The sequence below is a fragment of the Meles meles genome, chromosome 6 (assembly GCF_922984935.1).
Source record: "Meles meles chromosome 6, mMelMel3.1 paternal haplotype, whole genome shotgun sequence".
In the NCBI taxonomy this organism is placed as follows: domain Eukaryota; kingdom Metazoa; phylum Chordata; class Mammalia; order Carnivora; family Mustelidae; genus Meles; species Meles meles.
This window is the reverse complement of record NC_060071.1, coordinates 112937190-112959789: the sequence shown is the minus strand read 5'-3', so window position 1 is coordinate 112959789 and position 22600 is coordinate 112937190. Positions and strand designations below refer to the sequence as shown.

The 22600-nt window shown below is 40.0% G+C and overlaps 2 protein-coding genes across 2 annotated transcripts in view; both read right to left on the bottom strand.

Annotated features, from left to right (window-relative positions):
• The window catches only part of SYT16 (synaptotagmin 16), a 258100-nt gene that overhangs the window by 215448 nt on the left and 20052 nt on the right, over window positions 1-22600 (bottom strand). The gene's annotated exons all lie outside the window — the stretch shown is intronic.
• On the bottom strand, window positions 13613-13801 carry LOC123943160 (small nuclear ribonucleoprotein G-like). The gene has a single exon (XM_046007087.1). It carries the CDS (start codon window positions 13799-13801, stop codon window positions 13613-13615), a length of 189 nt encoding a protein of 62 aa, XP_045863043.1.

Here is a 22600-nt window from a genome sequence, read left to right as displayed (position 1 = left end):
AGATTAGACATTATATAGGGAGCTATTAGCTTTATTTTCATCATCGTGGCTTTAAAAAATAGACAGAAATAAGATCTTTCTATTAAGACACCCTAAAGCAAGGACTCCTTTTTATTTCCAAATACCTGCTTGCTTTGTCAAGGCTCAGGTGGCCATTTACCAAACATTTACCTGGCTACATGTGCAAAGATTCATCCATCCACAGATGTTAATGCCAGGCTGAATTTACCTTTGGTGTCCCCTGAAAGTCCAAAGGAGAACTTTCCGCTATAACCTATAAACACAACAGTAACAGTAATAGTAGTAATAGCCTTCACTACCAGCCATTCATTTTACATAAATAGATGTAATTATCACAAAAAACGCTGTGGGAGCCACTATCCTCTTCCCGCATTTTATAGATAAAAAAACTGAGGCAGAGCAGGTAAATAATTCACCCAAGTTCATACAACCAGCTGAGTCAAAATTTGAATCCATATCTCTGATTCAAGAGCCCCTGATTTTAAGCATTCCATTCCACTACCTCCCTGTACCCATTTAAATCAGGTATTTTGTTACACAATGTTAGATAGATCATGTATTTCTAACAAAACTTTCTGAAAGAGCAGCCCCTAAGAAGAAAGAATAGCAGGGTGTGGCCAAACCAAAGAAATCAGTAGGATATTCTGCTCAAATCTTTCATGGGATAAATCATTCCATAATGTTTATGGCCCTACGTCAAAAGAGGACAGTTTGACTATTTCCTGGAGCCCTCTGGTTTTTAGTGGGTCCCAAGTGAGAAATCTGTTGGAGACTTTTCAATGTTGCACAAAGCTGCCAATCACACTTATTGACTTTCTGCCCTACAAACAGTGGAAAGAGTGACTTCATCCCCCAATCAGCATAACAGATCTTGACACTGAATGAGCAAAAGCCTTTGCACTCCAGAAAAGCAATTATTTTCCGAAGGAAAAAAAAAAAAACAGTCAATTTCTTAGGCATAATGAACCCACCTATTAATCTTGTCCTGTTATTCTTGCTAATTCTGGAAACAGAAAAGTAGTCACGGCTTGTTGCTCTCAAATTTAAAAACCATGCACGTCATCAAAAACAAGAGACTTTTCAACTTTGTCCTTCAATTGGCTGAGCTTTTCTGTGAGCGGCAACTCAGGCATCAACCGGTAGAGAAGAGAAACTATTTAATTACCATTTTAAATCTAGGTTCTGATTTTTTGTAGTAGGCTACCTAAATATCACTGACTAAAGCACAGAGCCTTTAATAAATTATAAAATTGACCTCCTTGGATCACTTGTAACAATTCTTAACATTAATGTGGGAAGTCTGAGCAGTTCTCTTTTTAATGTTTTTACAAGGCTGTTATTCTTGACAAATGAATTACCAGGTTGTGCCTTAATCCCACATAACTAGTTCTACTTATACATTTCTTTCCAGTGAATCGTGCGAATCTGCCCTCTGTTATTCAAAGTGTCTACTGATTTCAATTTAAAGAAAAGGTAAGTGCAGAAATAGAAGTGCCAGATGGGCCGATATTTGTAGAAGATAAAATAGTTGTAGAGAAATCCAAAGGATGTTCTAAAGATTTGGGAAAACAGTGACACAAAAATGAAATACAAATGACTTGATAAGTATTCGATACTTTGTATTTCATAGTACGGTCCTGCACTGTGTTGCTTACCCTATATGTTAATTCTATTTTCAAATTTTGGGGGCTGGCATATGGCGTAATTGCTGCGATAGGAGGGTGATTTAATTAGGCTTATATATTTTTTAAAGTGCCACCACTGGCTGCCATCTAGAGAACTGAGGAGAGGAGCAATATCAGAGTTTAGAACAGCTCAGAACAAGAGTCTAGAAGCTGTGAGAGTAACATTCAACATGGTGGCATGCCAGAAGGCTGAGAATTAGGGTGAAGGGAAGTAGATGGTTTGAAGAAGGTATTTAGGTATCTTGTGGTCAGGTACTCATAATGGACTGGGTGTGGGGATGATGAAGAAGAAGGAGTTAAGGTTTCTGGTTTAATGGATGGTAGTTGTGCACACTCAGGACACACTAGAGGAGGAGAGAGTTTACAAAATAAGATAATGAACACATTCATGAACCTGTTCAATGTGAAGTACCTGTAAGGCATACAAGTAGATATGACACAAAACGATGAGATATGCATCGTCATCCCAAAGGTGCAGGTAACAAATATCTGTCACTCTACTCTATGCCAGACACTGGAGTAGATCCTGGGAATACAGCAGTGAAAACATATCCTATGGAACTTGGAGTCTAGGTAGAGAAAGGGACATTAGACAAGTAACCACCCAAATAAATAAATGGAAGCCTTGAAAAGGAAGTATTTCAAGATGAGCAAGGGCCAATTATATCAAATGATGCTAAGAGATGGAGAGGGATATGGGCAGGATCGTCTTTTGGATTTGGTTTCATGGAGGTCACTGGAATCTTGACAGGAGCTGTTTCAGTAGAATGCCAAAGACAAAACCATGTTCAAGTAAGTAAAAAAGAAAACCATAGAGTGAGGGAGTAGAGAAATTGACATGAGACATTTGTTCAAAAAGTTTGGCCAAGAAGGGGATCAACAAAATGGAGGTTTGGCTATAAAGAGACATAGGTCAAGGAAGAGCTGTTTAAGAAGGATGATTTGAAAGCATGTATGCTTCTGGGACTATTCCAGCAGAAAGGGAAAGAGTGATATGCTGGAGAGCCAAGTCAGTAAGGCAAGACAAATATCTGGGTTATTCTTCAGAGATGTCATGGTGGAAGGGAGTGTTGGGGGCTTCTGAGGCACAAATAATATTCTGCTTTCTCTTCTAGGTACTAGCTAAATAAGTATGATCATTTTGTGAAAAATGTACCAACAGGTAAACTTATCTGTGCTCTTTCCTGTGTACATACTTTATGTCAATAAAAAGTGGAGTTTTTCTTTAAGCAGAAGGATTGGAAAAGAAGAAACAAAACCATCATTTTTGCAAGTGATGTGATTATCTACATAGAAAATCCTGACGAATTTATTAACAATTATAAGTAAAAGGAAAATCTAGCAAACTAGTTGCATATAAGACAATATATGCAAGTCAAGTGCACCAGAACAACAACAACAAAATAAGACATAATATTTTAAAAACACCATTTACAAGAAAAACAAAAACTGTAAAAATACCTAGGAAGAAGTCAACAAAATATATGCTCAAGCTGGATACAGAAAATTGTGACATTTTACAAAAAGATACTAAGGAAAAACTAAAAATAGAACAATGTATGTGGTAATGAATACAAAGATTTGAGTTTTATAATGATGTCAATTCTCCCCAAACTGATCTAGAGACCTAATGAAACTCCAGTCAAACCCCCAACAGGATCTTGTGGAAATCTGCAAACTGATTCTAAAACACACAAACAGCCAAGTGCCAAGAAGAACCAATACACTTGTAAGAAGAGAAGGGAGCATTTGCTCCACCATGTGTCAGGACTTATTATAAAGCTAGGTAACCAACTCACCGGCAAAGTAACTAGGTCAGCATAATGTTGGCATAGAGATGATCTGAACAGTGAGCCTAGAAACAGATCATCGCATATTTGGAACTTTGTCCTATGACAAAGGGGCCTATATAATTTATTGTCCAAACTGGGTCACTTATAAGGGCAACTATTTATTCATAATTATGTCAGGCCAACACATGCAAACCGTTATTACACTGGACAAATGAGGTTCGATGCTCAGTATATCTGTGACCAAGCTGGAAGAGAACAAGTGGAAACAGCCTTTGGTGGGAACAAATACACTTCATCTGCAGGCTCAGGTGGGGAATGGAGTCTGGATAAAGATAAAGAGGGCTGGTAAATTTGATGATAGGCATTTGGCCTGCCTTTCTACTTTTACTTTCTCAATAAGTTGTGAGGAAAGGGCATCCCAATGGGAAAGAAGTCCAGGGGACTGGGGGCAAAAGAAGACAGTGTGAGAATTCTGGAAAGCAGAATAAATATACTAAACAAGTGTAAGTGGAATTGCCAAGGAGCATCAAGGGTTAATTTTAGATCTATGTCATGAATATATAGCTCAATGAGCACTATTACACATTTTTCTCCCACAACATTTAGCTGCTTGAATAACTATACTGACAGATTGTGCAATCTAAACTAGGTTTTTTTTGGGGGGGGGTTGTTTTTTTAGGAAAAAAAAGAAAAGGCATGAGAGATGGGGCATTGTGAACAATGAAAATGTGGGAGGGCAATGGACTGGAGGTCTGCTGGGCTGATGGGAACAGAAAGGGTGAGCAGGGAGAATGGGATGGGTATCAGAGAAGAGGCTCCCTAAAATGAAGATGTTGGTGATGGTGCTTTTTTTTTTTTTTTGGCAATAAAAGGTCATAGGACCATGGAAATGGGGGATCTGGGAATAATATTTGGGTCACAAAGTCATGGATCATAAAATATTAGAGCTGAGGTCCAGAGATGTAAAGTGATATGCCCAAAGTGATAAGGGAGAATGTGTTCTGAGCTCTATTTGCCAAGAGCATTGAGGTCAGGGGTGCTAAGCGTCCGTGGCGTGGAGTACTGCTGAAAAGAGATCCTTATTCTTGGCAGTTGCAATCCCTTCGTCACTCATTTTGTTAACCTGGAGGCCAAATGGGAGAGGCAAGAAAAGGCACACTTCTCCTTTTTGTTTTTAAATCATTATGGGAGCCATCTAAGGAAATTAATAATAAAATATTATTAATTAATAGTAAAGTCACTAAGTGTTTACCATGTGTAAACACAGTGATAGCTGCTTTGGTAGGATCCTGGGTGGGATACAGCTGACTTCTTCCTTAAAAGCACATCGGGTCCATTGGGATAAATGGACTCACACAAGAAACCAAATTAATAGCAGGAAATTGTGCAGAAGAAGTGCCCAACTCTGCACGTAAGAGACTGTTAGTAGCTTAGAATCCTAGCACCCACAGGAGGTCTGGGGGTTTCGACCCAACACTGTCATCCAATCCTGAATAGTATAAAGTAAATGTGCGTTCCTCAAAGACACATCTTCTAGACAAGTTCTCACAGCTCCTTCACTGCTACTCCGAGCCACTCCCGATCGGCATCAGCACACCTCCCACGGCAGGTTAGCTAAAATCTTTCTAATGTTCTCTGACTCCTCCTAGTCCACATCACCAGGAGGCGGAGAGCTCCAAGTTCATTTTGGATTCTGTGTTGAGGAAGGAAGGAAGGAAGGAAGGAAGGGAGGGAGGAAAGAGAAGGAGGAACAGGCAAGCAAGCAGGGCCTGAAATTGCTCCAAAACACAGGTTTTAATGAACTTTCTTCTCTTTCTCCTTTTTCAAATCAAAGTCCTGAGGATTTGGCAAGCTAGTGTGAGAAATGTGTGTTTGTTTCTGACCAAGTAGACAATGAGAGTGATTTCCTGGCCAGGTCTATCTAAATATCAGACCCATGGTACCTTAGTCATAAGCCAGCAGGGTGTGGGGGGGGGGGGGGTGCGGGGTGGTAGGGGTGGACATCGGGGATCCTGCACATCGGAGCTCCCAGCGAAGTTTCCTTTCCTGCACGTAAGAGCAGGGCTCCATCTCACTTCTCTTTAAAATGAGGATTTCTGGATCAACTCTGTTGTTCCCACAAATGGACATTTACATAACTGAGCAAAAAAGAAAAAAAAGCCAAGAAATAACTGCCTTTGACTGGTGGCTTTCTAGAAGTGCTCAGTTGTTGTTTTGGGTTTTTTTTTCATCATTATACCGAGAATGTTTCAAAGGTTTTATAATCGCCTTCACTTTCAATGTAATAATAATCACTGACTTATTTTCTTTATAAGAAAAACTAAATAAGGTAAATAGGAACTACATGTCATTAACTTTTTAAATTATTTGCTGCTGCATACTACAAAACTCTTACTTAAGCTGAGTTTCCTCAGACCCGGAGAGAACGGTGAGGGGAATTTAGGGGCATTCACACACCTGCAGGGCTGGATATATTTATGATGTGTGCCTAATGTGCCTAGAATGTTCTGCTCTTATCACTCTTCCTGGTCAGAAACACCCAGGGATTAGGGCTCTGCTAATCAGCTTCTTACAGCCTAGTCACCTCCTAATTTTCCCATTCAAACTGTGAAGACCAAGGAAACCATCTTTGTGGGAAACATGTGACCATCAGTACACAGAGCTTCCTAGAGAGAAGGACAAATGGCAAACACTCAGCTCAGGACAGGAATGAGGAAACCCAAGAACTTCGTGCCAGGCCTTTCTGTCTCCCACCTGGTTCTAGGGGTCTGACACTCTTAAGCAGGGGATGAGTAAGGGGAAAAATAGGACTGACTTTTAACCTCTAATCACCTGGAAAACTTTTAAACCCTTAGGGTCCCAGGCAGCACCAAAGATCCAATGAATCTGGATTTGGGTGGGTAGTTCTCCGAAATACATATTTTTTAAAGCTCCATATATACGGGTAAGGTTGCAAAACTTGTCCTACCTTCTTAGTACCAAGAAGTGGGCCCTCAAACTTCACAAAAGATCGGTGTTTCTGCCTCCCTCCTTGACTCTCAACCTACAGGTGGGAGTGTGTGTGTGTGTGTGAGAGAGAGAGAGAGTGTGTGTGTGTGTGTGTGTGTGTGTGTGAGAGAGAGAGAGAGAGAGAGAGAGAGAGAGACAACCATCCCTCCTTGAAGCACAGGTGAGAATGCCAACAAGATGTCAAATGTCACATGTCCTTTAGATGAAAGGCTGAAGAATGGTCTGCTCCCCTCACGTGAAGCTCCATTGGCTTCTTAGTAGAGGAAAAGACCCAAGGGCCAGCTACTGAAGACAGTGTATTGTTTTGTCTCTCAAGTAATGCAGACTTCTGATCTGCACAGCTTTGAGAAGACACGTTGGTAGCATCAGAGCAGTTTGCTGAATGGAAGACAGCTAGGAGGGGATCTAATGAGAACCTCCCCCTCACGAAGTGAGAAGAAAAGAAGGCTCATTTCGGCTCTGTTTGAATAACTGATGGGTGAACTCTGAGAGTAAATGACCTGGTTCCTCTGGCTGTAGAAAACACACAAGATGTTTCTGTTCCTAGGCAACAGACAGATGCCTTTATTTCTCGTCATTGCACGGGCCCGGATAATTCAATTCCGTTTCCCTTAGAGCCCAGCCCCTGCTTCCTACCTGAGGCTGAGACAGTGCCCTGCCCCTTCCCTGAGGCTATCTCACATGCAGACAACGATTTTTCTGAAAGACTCGATCCTGTTCTTTTTGGGCACGAGGAAAGGAACATAATCTAGAACGCCATCTGCCATCCTGAAATAGCCCATAGTGGCACTATTTTTACCCGGCAATTATCAAACAAATGGAGTCATTTGAAAGAGTCACAGCTGTTCCTCAGTGTTATCTCAGTACAAATATGACACAGTGCGGGCTGATTTTGTTTTCTGCTTTGTGTCTCATGTACACAGAGGCAGTGATAATTTCTCAACCTCCCATCAGAACACAAGTCAAAGTGTGTACTCTACAAGTGAGTCACTCTCCGGCAAATTAAAAATCCCTCGTTATCTTGATTACATGGTCGGGGTTTTGCTAAATGTGATTCTCATTTAGAAAGTGAATGTAATGAACTCTGTATTTCAGAGTGAGTGCTAGGAAGCTTTTCAATCCCAGAGAAAACATCAAGTTCTGTCCTGGTTAAATGCAACCTAAAAAAATGTTTGGTATCCATGAAAGATATGGATATAGATATAGATATAGATACATGTATAGATACAGATAGATGTATGAGCATTTTGGTATTCATTATATATATATATATATATATATGAGCATTTTTAACAAAGAAGCAAAATTCTGCAAAATGGATCCTATTTTTCTATTAACAACCTTCATCATAAAACCAGGAAGGTGCCTGACTGAAATAAATATATCTAGTAAACTGAACACACCCATTCACACATGCATGCTTCCGTGTGTATGTGCACTCATGCACGCACACACAGGCAACCCTATCAAACACTTCTCATTCTTATTGTCCACCTGCATCTCAACCCTGTTTCTATGTATATGGAACTTCCCAGCCTAATGAGGCAGGGCTCACCTCCCACAGTGACAGTGAAAATGCCAAAAACTTGTTCTCCCAGCTTCCTAACCAATTAGATGAGCCCACCCAAGAATACAGAGATCACCCAGAGCTCCCTCTGGGAACAGAGATGCTACAAAGAATCCAGAGCTCCACCACCACCTGGCTGGGCACTGGCGTGCAGGGTTTGGTACCAACAGTCCCCAGGGTGCACACTGCAGTGTCCATCATTCTGCAGTAACAGGAGTGTCCACCAGACCGGCTCCGCAGGCTGACTCGGGCTCCATCCCTGACCGCATAGCCACAGCTGGGCTTTCCAGCCCACCCAGTGACATGCTTCCAAACAGCTTATTTGCTGCTTAAACCAACCAGCCCTGGCTGATTGCTACAACTAAGAACCCCGAGTCAACAAGTACTTTTTTCATGTTTTAACCATATGAAGATCAAAAATAAGCTTGGAGTTTCTGTTCTCCTACAAAATTTTCCAGCTTTTTCCAAATTCCTCAGTCTCGTCTTTCTTTATTTTATGTACATTTAATCCACATAAATTTCTCTAACCCCTGCCACTCCCCCCTCCACACACACAATTCCCTGACTATACTTTCAACCAGGAATGGATCCAGAAGTAGGAAGATAAGCTGCAGGAGGAAAATGCATGTTGACATGGCCACTTCTAAGACTAGCCCCTGGGAAAGCAGGAAGGATTACGTATCCACATGCTAAAGCCACAGCTCTGACATCGGGTGATGCATGGGCAGACCTCAGCATTTTCAAGCAGCGCCCCTCAAACTCTAATTTACTTCTGAATCTCATAGGGATTGTGTTAAGATGCTTCAGCAGGTCTGAGAGTCTCCAGCTCTTCCAAGCTCCCGGGTGTTGTCCGTGCTTCTGGTCCACAGCTGCTGGCAAGGTGCTCAAGTGCTCGGACACGACTCTTAAGTCACCAAAATGAAACTGTCCCAGGCGGGAAAAAAAAAAAAAAACCTACTCCGTGAGTTCTGTCTCCATTTCTGGAGCTCATCTCCTCTACTTCTTTTAATTTTATATTTAGAATAACTAGACTCCAAAGTGGCAATACATTTCATCATTTGGCACACGACTCACACCAAATGGAAAATTTCTATGTGGAGAGTGTTAGAACATATAAAACAAATTATTAGATCTTGCTTCTCTGGTTCTGAAAAACCTTCAAGTCTATAGTTAGCCTATTTAATACAAAGGCCACTTTTGGATCCTACAGATTAAACAGTATTAGGGACCTCCACTATCTTATGATTCCCAAGATTTTTGACTTAGAAGGCCTTTACTCCTTTTTCAAACATAAATTAAAAGTATAAAGGTTTATTGTTGAAGCACAGTAACCTCTGAACACAAAGACTAGGATCACAAAGAAGAAATACGCTTTGTACCTTACCCTGACCCCAAAATTGGCCAGTATACTTTTCCAAGCATTAATCAATGTAATTTCTAAAGGCAGAACATATTCTGCTTTACTTGTAACAAGGATAACTGCTCATTAAACATGCCCCAAATCCCACAACACATACAAAAAAATAAGAGGGGGCCACGAGCTCTCTTTTCATAACTCTAAAACAATATAATCAGTCTACAATTTCCTAGAAGGCCACTGGGTAGGTAAGAACATCACTTTACTTTTAACTATCCTAAAGGATAGACATTCTAAAAATACCACTATCCATGGCCAACATGTGGACAAAAAGTGCAACGGAGGGGAAGCAAGGGGCTCGCAGAGTTTGGGTGAAAGGAGGACAGCAAACATTAGAGCACATCTGAGATCACGTAGCCAAATTTTACAGGTTTTTACAATTCACACGCTCTCTTTTCCCAGCATCTATCTACAGTCAATATTTTAGACAGCTTATTCTCACCGAGCTATCCTTAACAAATAATTGCCTTTCAGAAGAAACCAAACTATAAGGCTAATTAATTTGCTAACATCACTCCTTATCTATGAATATAATGTTTTAGTAAGATTCTCTTCTAGAGCTGACTCAAACAGATTCTATAAAGTGAATTGCTTGATAGAAATGAGTAATGAAGTATTCTGTAATGTAAGCAAATTGTGCAAAACAAAACTCAGTTTTTAGAGACTGAGTTACATTTCCAAACAGACAAGAGCTAACTCCTTTCTCTGACGACCACGACGACGACGACGACGACGACGACGACGAAGAAGAAGAAGAAGAAGAAGAAGAAGAAGAAGAAGAAAGGAGGAGAAAGGAGGAGGGGGAGGAGGGAAAGGAGGAGGAGAAGAAAACAAGAGGAACTATGAAGTGAGATAAGGGTACTTAAACCAAAGTCAGTACTTTCCCAAACCTCAAGACAAGGAGCAGAGTTCACAGTGAGATGTGCCCCTGGTCTCAGCAAGTAACTCGTTACTTCTCAGCTACCAAAGACAATAGTAAGGAAGAAATTTTTTTCCCTTGGGAAGAGCTATGAAGGGCCAGGAAGGCACAGAAAGGCCTGAGGAGCTACTGAGATCCAGTTAATTTCAGGGGAACTAGTGGAGGAGCTCTCTTACACAGGTTTCAAACCAAGACTGAGCTTCAAATTGGCTATATTAAGAATTTTTAATCTACTTAGGACAGTGATAGGTATGAAGATGTATTGTGTTCATAGGGAAAACTGTAAATAATCCAGGCATACTTTATGTCTATAACCCATGGAATAGTTTATGATTATGCATTTGTTAATTCACAGTGCATCAATGAAAGCTATAAAACAATTCATCAAATATTTATAATTGGATTTGAAGTCAGGATGTGGAGCCATATACATAGTGTGATTACAACTATTAATAACAACTACTATTTATTGAATACTTTTATTTTATTTCTAATCCATACCACAATATTGTAAGGGAGGTAAAAATCATCCATATGTTTTACAGATTAAAAATGAAGCTTAAAGAGACCAAGTAACTTACCCAAGTTAAATAAAAACATAATACTTCTTTAACCCAAAAAAAGGCAGGAAACAAAGAAAAACAAACAAGGAACAGATAAGACAAATAGAAAATAACCAGTAAGATATATTTAAATCCAACATTAATAATAATTACCTTAAAAAAATGGTCTAAACTCACCAACTAAAAAGTCCATTCAAAAAGAAACAAATACTATTATTAGCAAGATAGCAGTTCAGGAGGTCCTCAGTCCTCATTCCCCCACAGAAACACAGATTTGATAACAATCCATAGACAAAAGTACATCTGTAAGAGCTTTGGAGTCTAGGTCAGAGGTAGAAACACCATGGTGAAATCCAAGAACAGGGAGGGCCACTTGGAAAAGGGAGATCTGCCAATTTCAGACATGGCTACAGACCCAGGAGCAGCCCCATCTGCCTGTGGAATCAATGCCAGCACAGCCATCCAAGATCCTACCACCAAACCCACCTGCCCACAATCTTAGAAAACAGGCCTGCCCACTAGGGGCCCAAATGTGGACTAAGAAGTCACCCTATAACCCTATGCTTATTCCATTCAACCACAGTCCCAGAGGCAGTTCTGGATACCAGGACACCCAGCAGGAGCCATATTAACCTGTGCCCTGCTAGCAGGCCCACCAACAACAAGCCCAACTGTGGCCCTGAGAGCAGCCGCCTCAGCCAGTTTCAGCCCCAACAGACTGTGGCTCTGGAATCAGTTCCATCTCCAGCAGAAGGTCTTTCCCTGCTGAAACCAGTCTGTAGAGACTAGAAGAATTGCCCCTTCAATTCTTCTATTCCAATTCTTCTATTCCAATTCCAATGTAACGCTACAAGGATCACGAAGAATCAGGCAGCGAGGGCATCACCAAAGGAAACTGATAAAACTCCAGCAACTGATCCTAAAGAAATGGAGATTCATCAACTGCTTGATAAATAGTTCAAAATTATCACCTTAAGGCAACTCAACTAACTACAAGAGAACACAGACAACTAAGTGAAATCAGGAAGACAATACATGATTAAATGAAAAGTTCAACAAAGTAAAAGAAACCCTAAATTTTAAAAAGACAAATTGAAGGACATCCCCAGTTCAAGTATTTGATGAATTAATATTGTTAAAATGTCCATATTTCCCAAACTGATAGATTCAATGCAATCCCTACCAAAATGCCAATGACTTCTTTTTACAGAAACAGAAAAAAAACTTCATTTAGAACCACAAAAGACCTGAAATTAACAAAACCATTTTGAACATGAAGAACAAAACTAGCAGTATCATACTCCCTGATTTCAAAATATTATAAAGCTACAGTAATCAAAACATTAGGGTACCTGCATAAAAACACATATAGACCAGGGGCACCTCAGTGGTGGAGTCAGGTGATAGTCCAACTCCTGGTAACAGCTCAGATCATAATCTCAGGGTCCTGAGATTGAACTCTGCACTGGGTTTCAAGTTTACTGCCGAGTCTGCTTGAGTCTCCCTCTCCCTCTGCCCCTCCTGCTTATGTTCTTGTGTTCTCTCTGTCTCTGTCTCTCTCTCAAATAAATATGCACACACACACATGTGCACACACACACACACCATTAGACCAATAGAACAGAGAACCCAGAAATAAATTTAGGCATATACTGTCAACTGATCTTCAACCAGGGTGGCAAAAACACACAATGGGGAAAAGATAGTCTTTTTAATAAATGGTGCTGGGAAAAACTAGATGTCCCCTTGCAAAACAATGATATTGGACTATAAAAAGTAAACTCAAAATGATTTAAGACTTAGGGGCAGATGGGTGGCTCAGTGGGTTAAGCTTTTCCCTTTGGCTCAGGTCATGATCTCAGGGTCCTGGGATCGAGCCCCGCATTGGGCTTTCTGCTCAGCAGAGAACCTGTTTCTCCCCCCTTCGCTCTCTGCCTGCCTCTCTGCCTACTTGTGATCTCTGTCTGTCAAATAAATAAATAAAATATTTTAAAAAATGATTTAAGACTTAAACATAAAACCTGAAACAAAACTCTTAGGAGAAATTATAGGGGAAGGAATTTCTAAATATTAGACTGGGCAATGAGTTCTTGGATACAACACCAAAAGCAGAGACAACAAAAGCAAAAAATAGATAAGTAGGATTACACCAAGCTATAACACTTCTGCACAGTGAAGGAAATAATTAACAAAATAGAAAGGCAACTAAGGAAACAGAGAAAATATTCCTAAGTTGTATATCTGTTAAGCGGTTAACACCTAAAACTGTATAAAGAACTCATAAGTTCAAAAGAAAAACAAATTCTGATTAAAAATAGGCAAAAGAACTAAATACACATTTCTCTGAAGAAAGTATAAAAATGGCCAAAAGTATATGAAAAGGTGTTCAAAACCAGTAATCATAAGGAAAAAACAAACCACTTCACACCTGCTAGGATGGCTATTCTTTTTTTTTTTTTTTACTATTACAAAAGTTTATTTAACAAAAAAGCTCAATATGAAAATGCACACAACCTGATTTTGACATTGTAGTAAAACAGGTTCTATGGAGAGGGGACATGTGGAAGCAGTTGATTCTTCTGATGAACACACGCATTGTTTATACTGGTCCCAAGGCTTATAACATGATACTATCTCCTCATATTACCACCATTCCAATACTGTTCTGTTGCTCACTCATTGCCATCTGCACACATTCATCTATCACAAGATTCATAAATGGATCAACCCCCCACAATATTCCTTGGACATGTCTGCCACCATTTATTTTCCATGATAATTTCTTGTCCATAAATTTTTTCAACTCAGAAGTGTGAGCTTTGCTCATGGTATCTACTCAGCGAGCTCAAAGATGCTAGGTTGGCTATTATAAAAAAAGGAAGGAAGGAAGAAAGGAAGGAAGGAGAACAAGTGTCGGTGAGAATGTGAACACAAGGGAGTGGTTGGGAGAATGTAAATTGGTGTAGCCACTACGGAAAACAATTTGGAGTTTCCTCAAAATATTAAAAATAGAATTATTATTTGATCTAACAATCCCACTTCTGGTTATATATCCTAAAGAACTGAAATGGATGTCTCAAAGAGATATGTGCACTCCCATGTTAATTGCAGCATTATTTACAATTGGCAATATATGGAAATAACCTAAATGTCTATCAATGGATGAATGGATAGAAAAATTGTAGTATAATCATACAATGGAATATTATTCAGGCTTAAAAAATAAATCCTTCCATTTGCAACATGGGTGGACCTGGAGAATATTATGCTAACACATATGCAGACACAGAAAGACAAATACTACATGATCTCACCTATAAGTGGCATCTAAAATAGTCAAACATAGAAGCAGAGAGTAGAACAGTGGTTACAAAGGGCTGGGGGAGGAAAGGCTGGGGGCAGGGAGACATGAAGGGGTGTTGGTCAAAGTGTACAAAGTTTCATTTATGAAGAATAAGTAAGTTCTGAAGATTTATGTGCAACAGAGGACCTATGCTTAATAATGCCATACTGTATGCTTAAAAATATGCCAAGAGGCAGATCTTGTGTCAAATGCTTTACTACGAAAAATATCTTTAGCTTTTTGCATGCAAAAACAAACAATCCAAATGGCTCATATCTGTTAAAAAATTGAATTTGTAGTTTTATTTATTTAAATAAATTGAATTTGTAGTTTTATTTATTTATTATAAATAAAAAGATTTTATTTATTTACTTGTGATCTCTGTCTGTCAAATAAATACATAAAATCTTTAAAAAAAAAAAGAATGCTTTCTCTCTCTGTCTGGGATTCAACATTACAATCTTTCGTTACCTTATTCCCTAAGTATTTCACATTTTGTTATTCTTTTTATTTTAAGTTTTTTTTTTCTTTTGTGGACAGAGATCACAAGTAGGCAGAGAGGTAGGCAGAGAGAGAGGAAGGGAAGCAGGCTCCCCACTGAGCAGAGAGCCTAACGTGGGGCTCAATCCCAGGACCCTGGGATCATGACCTGAGCCGAAGGCAGAGGCTTTAACCCACTGAGCCACCCAGGCACCCCAGCCTTTCACATTTTGAATGCTACTGTACAAAGTATTTCTATTTAATTTAATTCAATATTATTGTTTTAATTGCTAGTAATATAGAAAATTGTTTTTTGTATATTTTATCTTACATCCTGTGAAATTGCTAGACTCCCTTACTACTTCTAGTACCTTTTCTGTAGATTTCAATTCATAGTTCCAGACATATGGGTCTTCAAGGTATGGAGTATTGGGGCAACTCTCACTGAAGATAAACTCGCAAAATTCTCATAAGCCCCATGAGGAATCACCATGAGTATGAAAGTACAAACAAGGAGAGTTTTAGTTCTTCCTTTTTCAATTTGTATGCCTTTCATTTCTTTTTCTTGCCATATTGCACTGTACAAGAAAATCCAGGGAGAACATAGTCATGGAAATTGACATGCTAATTCTAAAATTTCTATGGAAAGACAAATGACCTCAATTACCTAAAACAGTGTTGAAAAGACCAAAGTGGGGTAATTTACACTACCTGACTGCAGTACACACACATATAGTAATCAAGGCAGTGTGGTACTGATGTAAAGATAGACAAAAAGATCATTTAAAGAGAGTAGAGATTCCAGAAATAATCCCACACACATATGGTCCAACAAAAGTGCCAAGGCAATCTGATGGAGAAAAGATAATCTTTTCGACAAGTGGCGCTAAAACAATTAAATGTCCATATGCAAAAACAGCGAACCCTGACCTTTAGCTCACAACATAAATATTAAATGGATAATAAATGTAACATCTAACACTTGAAAATTTCTAGAAAAAAAAGGCATGAAAAGAAATACTTGTTAACTTTGGGTTGGGCAATTATCTCTTAAAGTAGAACAGTGCACAAAGTATAAAATTTTAAAAATGCAAAATTAGGGGCGCCTGGGTGGCTCAGTGGGCTAAAGCCTCTGCCTTCAGCTCAGGTCATGATCTCAGGGTCCTGGGATCAAGCCCCGCATCAAGCTCTCTGCTCAGCAGGGAACCTGCTTCCTCCTCTCTGTCTGCCTCTCTGCCTGCTTGTGCTCTCTCTCTTTGTCAAATAAATAAAATCTTCAAAAAAAATGCAAAATTAGGGACACCTGGGTGGCTCAGTTGGTTGGACGACTGCCTTCGGCTCAGGTCATGATCCCAGAGTCCCGGATCGAGTCCCGCATCGGCCTCCCAGCTCCACGGGGAGTCTGCTTCTCCCTCTGACCTTCTCCTCGCTCATGCTCTCTCTCACTGTCTCTCTCTCAAATAAATAAATAAAACCTTTAAAAAAATGCAAAATTAGATTTTACCCAGATTAAAAACTTCTGTTCTTCAAAATACTCTGGAAGTGCATCTTTGAGATAGACTGATACATCCCTTAAATGAGAAGGTAAGTGACAAACTATAAGAAAATAGTTGTAAAAACATACATCTGACAAAGAATTTGTATACAGAATAAAGAACTTTCATAACACTAAAAAAACACAAAGCAATTTTTTTAAATGGACAAAAGACTAGAAGACACACTTCACCAAAGGAGATACATAGATGGTAAATAAGCCCATGAGAAGATATTCAACATTGTTAGTCACAGGAAAATGTAAAAGCCACCAGGAGATAATCTCCTCATACCTACTAGAATAGTTAAAATAAAAATAAATTGAAATCTCAGTGGTTAATAAGGATGTAAAGTAACTGGAACTCTCATACATTTCTGGTGAGAATACAAAACAATACAGCCATTTTGGAAAATATTTTGGCAATTTTTAATAGAGTCAAATGTACACATGCCTACCATACGACCCAGCAACTCACCTCTGAGGTATTTACTGAAGAGAAATGAAGACACATGTCCAAACACTTACTGTGAGCATCCTATAACAGCTTTATTCATAACAGTCGAAAACCTAAAACAACCCCTAGTCCACCAACTGGTGAATGTACATTCATACAAGAGAATATTCCTCCATGTAAAAGAGAACAAACCAACAATACATGCAAGAACAATGATGAATCTTTAAAGCATTATGTTAAGAAAGAAGCCAGTCACAACACAACATACTATATGATTTCATTGTTCAAATGAAAACCCCAGACCAGAAATGGCATCATAGGTTAAGACTCCAAGTCAGTAAGTCAAAACTTAATACCCAACCTAACTGTAATTTCAAGCCCTAGAAATGAAACCTTCAGTCAGTCAACATAGAATTTCCTAGTCAATACTAGAAAACTTACTGATATATCCCTTCTGTTCCTCTTAGGAGGGCAATCTTGTCTAACCAATGCATTTCTTGATAGTAAATTCTTTTCTTCATTTTTTCATGCCTGCTACCTTTAAAAAGTTTGTTTGTTTGTTTTTTACTTTTGTTTAGCTTAGTGGAGCTTACCTCTACTTACTAAAGGGAATGCTGCCTGATTCATGTATTGTTTAGTAAAGCCAATTAGATCTTCAGATGTACTCACTTGAATTTTGTTCCTTAACACCACCTATATGAAACTTTAGAAAAGGCAAACTGTCCTGATAGGAAATATATGACTCATTGTCAGGGGTTGGGAAGAGGGGATAGGGGACTGTCTGCACAGGGACATGAGCAAAATTTGGAGGGTGAGGAAGGTGTTCTATGCTATAAATGCAGTGGTAGTTACAAAACTGTACATTCTTCAAAACTTACAGAATGGTGCACTTAAAACTGGTGAATTTCACTACATGTAAATACTTCAATAAAGCTGTAAGAATATAAACATATAGTAATAAAGTACCAAAATGTTATCAAACAGAAAGTAAAAAGCACCTGTCATTCAAACATCCAGACCCTACCATGGCTAAGACTTCGGTGCATTAAAATGTTTATATTTTTACCATTAAAAAATGATCTTTGTAACTGAGGGTTGATGGAGGGACTTAGGTAGGGGATAGCCTAGATGGGTGATGGTTATTACAGAGAACGCCTGTGATGAGCACTGGCTGTTGTATGTAAGTGGTGAATCACTGAATTCCACTCCAGAATCCAGTATCGCATTACATGTTAACTAATAAAATTTAAATTAAAAGAAAAAATGATCTTTGTAAATTTTCTAGCTTAATTTTGTGATTGTTTTGTAATCTATTTTGTCTTCGCTTAACATATCATGAGCATTTTGGGGTCCATAAAGATATGGTACAACATGACTTCCAGTGGCTTCAAAACTGTCCGTTGTATACTTGCAAAATAACACGTTCAGATTCAGTGTGGTGATGAATCCCATCACCAAGAATCCGGCTCTCTCCGTCGCCACTTCCTATATTTCTAGTTCACTCCTCTTGGAGTCCCGCTCTAAACCACCCTCCGTTCTTCCAGGTTCTACATTGCCTGGATCCCAGGATCTACATTTCCTGGATCCCAGTCCCTTTCCTGTGTCCCTCCGCCTCCCCCAGGTTTGCTTCCTTCCTCCCCCTGCTCACAGCTTTTCGGCTCACTGCCTGCTCCTTACACAAACTCTCATCTTAGCAAAACCGCACCCTGGTCAAAGCTCGCTCTCCATCCACCGTGTTGACTTCCCATCGCAACAGGGCTGAGCAAGTCTGGAGAAAAGTCCTGGTGAGCTGAGTAGCCTTGCAGTTACATTCCTGGCCAGGAGCCTCAGAAGGATTCTCATGCCTGTGGCAATCTTTCCCTGTTTCCCAGTTCGCTCCCTCAGCCCCCTCTCCCAGCCCGAGCCTCACAAACTATCTTTTGGGCGGGGCCAGATGTTCTTATTTCCAATCCCATACAGACCAATACTTTTGCAAAATACTATTAAAATATCTCAGCGATGTCAACTGCTGCAAAAGTTTCTAAATGCTTACTCTCACTTTCTGTATTTACCTCCTGGAAGGGCAGTAACCGAGAGCTCATGGCAAGCCACTCCCCACTCCCAGTGCTGCAGTCCCAGAGGACCTCCCCCTCCCCTTTCTCCGCAAACTGCCTACACACCCCACAGTCCCAATGCTCCCCTCTTAGCTCTTTGCTCTCTTTGCTCTGTATTGATGACCTTGTTCCTCTATCACAGGCAAGGAACCAAGGACCAGAAAGGACCCACTTTCCAGGTATTTGTCTCCCTTTACTACCAATGAAGTGTCCACATTCCCTCCTATGGCCAATGCCCCGTTTAGGCATTAGACACACCCACTCCAGGACACTGTTCCCATTCACTCCTCTTTCTCCCCTCATACACAGTTTCCTCTCTATGGAACTACTCCCACCAGCCTAAATGCCGGTACTTTTCCCATCTTAAATAAACCTCTCTGATCCCACTTCCCCAGCCGTCTCTTAATGCACTCTCCTTTTATCCTATTACACTTTCTCCAGTCCCTCTTCTCCTTTCCTTAACCTATTCCAATCCGGCTTGCCAGGCCCCTCCATCAAAGGCTTTCTCAAGGTCGAAGTCTGTAGACTTTGTAAAAATCTGACAGCCAGCAGCCAGTCTAAGAAGCAGCAGACACTTGTGATGGTCTGCATTGCCTTCCCTGGGCCCACCTCTGATCTCAACCACCGCTGTGATACAAAGTTCTATGCTGACTGACAACATGGCTTATCACTTCTCTCTGCTTTTCTGACTCAAGGCTTTCTCCCATGGGAGCCTGCCAAGTGCGGAAGAGGGGAGTTAACATCACGACAAAACCCTCAACCAAGAACTGTCCTAGCTCTTGTCTGTTTGAACAGACATTCTGCACCCTTCTCAGATGTGGCAGTGAAGCTGACCCCCGCAATCAGAAGCAGCCACCTTGATAACACACCCTTTATTGGCATTCCTCCTCCATGGCCTCACCTCCCCCATTCTCTTACTCCTGCTCCTGGGATCACCTCCCAAGTTAATGTCTGTACCCAGGAACTTGTCTGCAAGTTCTGCTTTTAAAGGAACCCACACAGAGGTAATCCTTATCTAACTGATCACATCTCACAGGGTTGATAATTCTCTCTTCCCTTGAAACAAATTTTTACTTGGCTGCTATGGTATTAATTCTTCTGTTTTTCCTCCTAACTCCTTGATTGCTCCTTCCCAGTCTCTGGTAGTCCTCCTCCCTGGACTCTGAATCCTTGGCCACCTCTTTCCCATACTTCTGCTTATTCCTTTGGGGTTGTGAGCCGGTGTCACAGCTTTCAATATCACCCAAATGCTGGTAACTCTCACGTTTCTATACCAAGGCCAGCTCTTTCCCCTGAACTCCAAACTCAGACATCCAAAAGCCTAGTCAATGTCTCTACTAGGATGTTTAATAGACATCTCAGACTCCGTATTTCCAAAGCCAGACTCCTGATCCCTTCCTCCAACTCTCACCTGCCCAAACCTACTTTTCCGGTCTTCCTCCAAGTTCATGGCAGTTCCTTCCTTCCACTTGCTCAGGTAAAATCCCTAGAGGGATCCTTGGTATCTCTCTCTCATACCCCAAACTCAGTCTTATCAGTCAATCCTAGCAGTTCCATCTCCAAAATCTGACTAGCTCTCACCACTTACACTGCTACCCACTGAGTCAAGCTACGTGTTACCTGTCACCCTTCATCCACATTTAGTCAGTTCTGAAAAAAAGCAGCCAGAGCAATACTGTTAAGATGTATGTTAGATCTTAGATGTATGCTAGATGTTACTTCTATTATCAAAATCCTTCATAGCTTTGGTTCTCAAAGTAAAATCCAAAATCTTCCCTACTAGCTCCCAAGTCTACTCCATCAGGCCTTCAACCTGCTAGCCTCCCCTCGTCCGGTGCTCCCCTTCACTCCCCCTCCTCCAGGTACACGGGCTTCTTTAGAGTGCTTCAACCACCCCAGACACATTCCTGGCTCTTTCTTTTCAAGGTCCTCTGAGGATTTCATGGACAACGTGTGAGTAGAAACATATGAAGTTCATGTGTTAATTTGATTAACATGAGTCTTTGTTTCAGCTGTTTGAGTTTTAGACATATACAAACCACACAAGTTTATTGCAAAAAAAAAAACTAAAACAAAACAAAAAACTAGATCCCCTTTCATGTAGAAAAACCTTGCCTAGATATGATGATTGATAAGTAAATAAATAACACAATTACCATCTATTCTTATGGTAAATTATTTGGCAGAATCGTTTTGAGTAGCTTAACAATCATCCCATTATATACACATATACATCTGTAGTTCCATGCAAAACTATAGTTTAATTACTCCACCAAGAGGCATTCGATAAGCTTGTTCCTTTAACTCTCCTTAGAAAATTAGCTTGGATTCAGATAGCACTGGAAAGAGTTTGGCAGAACCAATATGCCTTCTACCTTTGTCACTTCTTAATTTGAAGGACTTTGTTTGGGATTTATCGTCAATGAATTTTAAAAAGAGAAAAGCCTTGTGGATGTGAAGCTAACAATCAATAAATTTATCTAGGTCTGTTCAGAAGGAGAAGAATATTTATTCAATAAAGCACTCATAGTTCATATAACCTTGCCTCCTAGTTCCTATAAAAGCAAGTGTGATGAGAGAAAAATTCAAGAAAACGTCTTAAGAACCAAGACGCCAATATTATCACTACTAGGAGACAAACAAAAGTAAGATCCCAAAGTCCTTTCTCTATACCAAGCAGGAGTGGGGAAGTATTCCCTGCATATGTCACAGCTATGCAAGTAAAAAAAATAAGCAACATTATCTGTACTCTTAAGGTAAATCCCTGTGGAGCACATTCGCTCTCCGAGTTTGAATTTCCTATTTACAAAATGTAGGCTTCCCACTGCTGATGAAAACCAGACTGAATTTGACAACAGAGACAAAGATGCCCAGACTCTAAAGGGTCCAGCAACTCAAGGGTCCAGAATGATTTCAGTTCTTCTGGCTTTCAAGCTGTGTTTGTTTGGGACAGGTAGAGAACAATAAAAGTTAAACTCTGCGCTTTAAAACAAGAATAATTCAACGGGCAATAAAGCTCTGTGTTTATAGTATCAACTTAACTCAAAAAAAAAAAAAGGAAAGGAAAGGAAAGGGATCCTAATTAATTTTCTTTCAAATGAAAAGAATGTCTTGAATTTGTAAATGATCCTTCAGAGCAACTGTCATTTTCCGTAACTTCCAGTTCAATCCCTTAACTGTCACAGAGTCAAAAAGACATGCTGTTGGCCTCTAGAGTAACGAGAAGAAAACGCAGGTTAACAATGGTCACGAACAGACAAGAGCAAAAGGAAGCAACAGAGGCATTTCTGGTACAAACCGAAGTAAGAGATTTCTGTCACATCCATCCGATGTAGAGGACATCAAAGGAATTAACATAAGAGAAAGCCTTTCTTCAAAGTGTTTGCAATCTAGTTACTGGGTAGACATAAAAATCAGAACAAAATTGTTTTCATTTTAAAATGAAAGAATTTCAAATTAAAGAGATTACTGAGATTTCCAAAAGACTTAAGAAAAAAAACTGTGAATCTGGAAATTCTCCATTGCTCCTAATAACGTGGTATTGAATACAAAAGCAATGACACAGGACCAAGTCATTCCTTTTTCCTACAAGGAACCGGGGGAGCTGGGGAGCTCCGAAGCATTCTCTGTGACAGAAACAAACACCTGGGAGGCGGATATAAGTGCGTCCCATCACAGGGAGGGCTGAGTGGTGCTGCAGAATTTTTTTTTTTAACTTGAAT

Excerpts from the sequence above, each read along its gene's own strand:
- LOC123943160 (XM_046007087.1), bottom strand. The coding sequence starts at position 13,801 with ATGAGCAAAGCTCACACTTCTGAGTTGAAAAAATTTATGGACAAGAAA.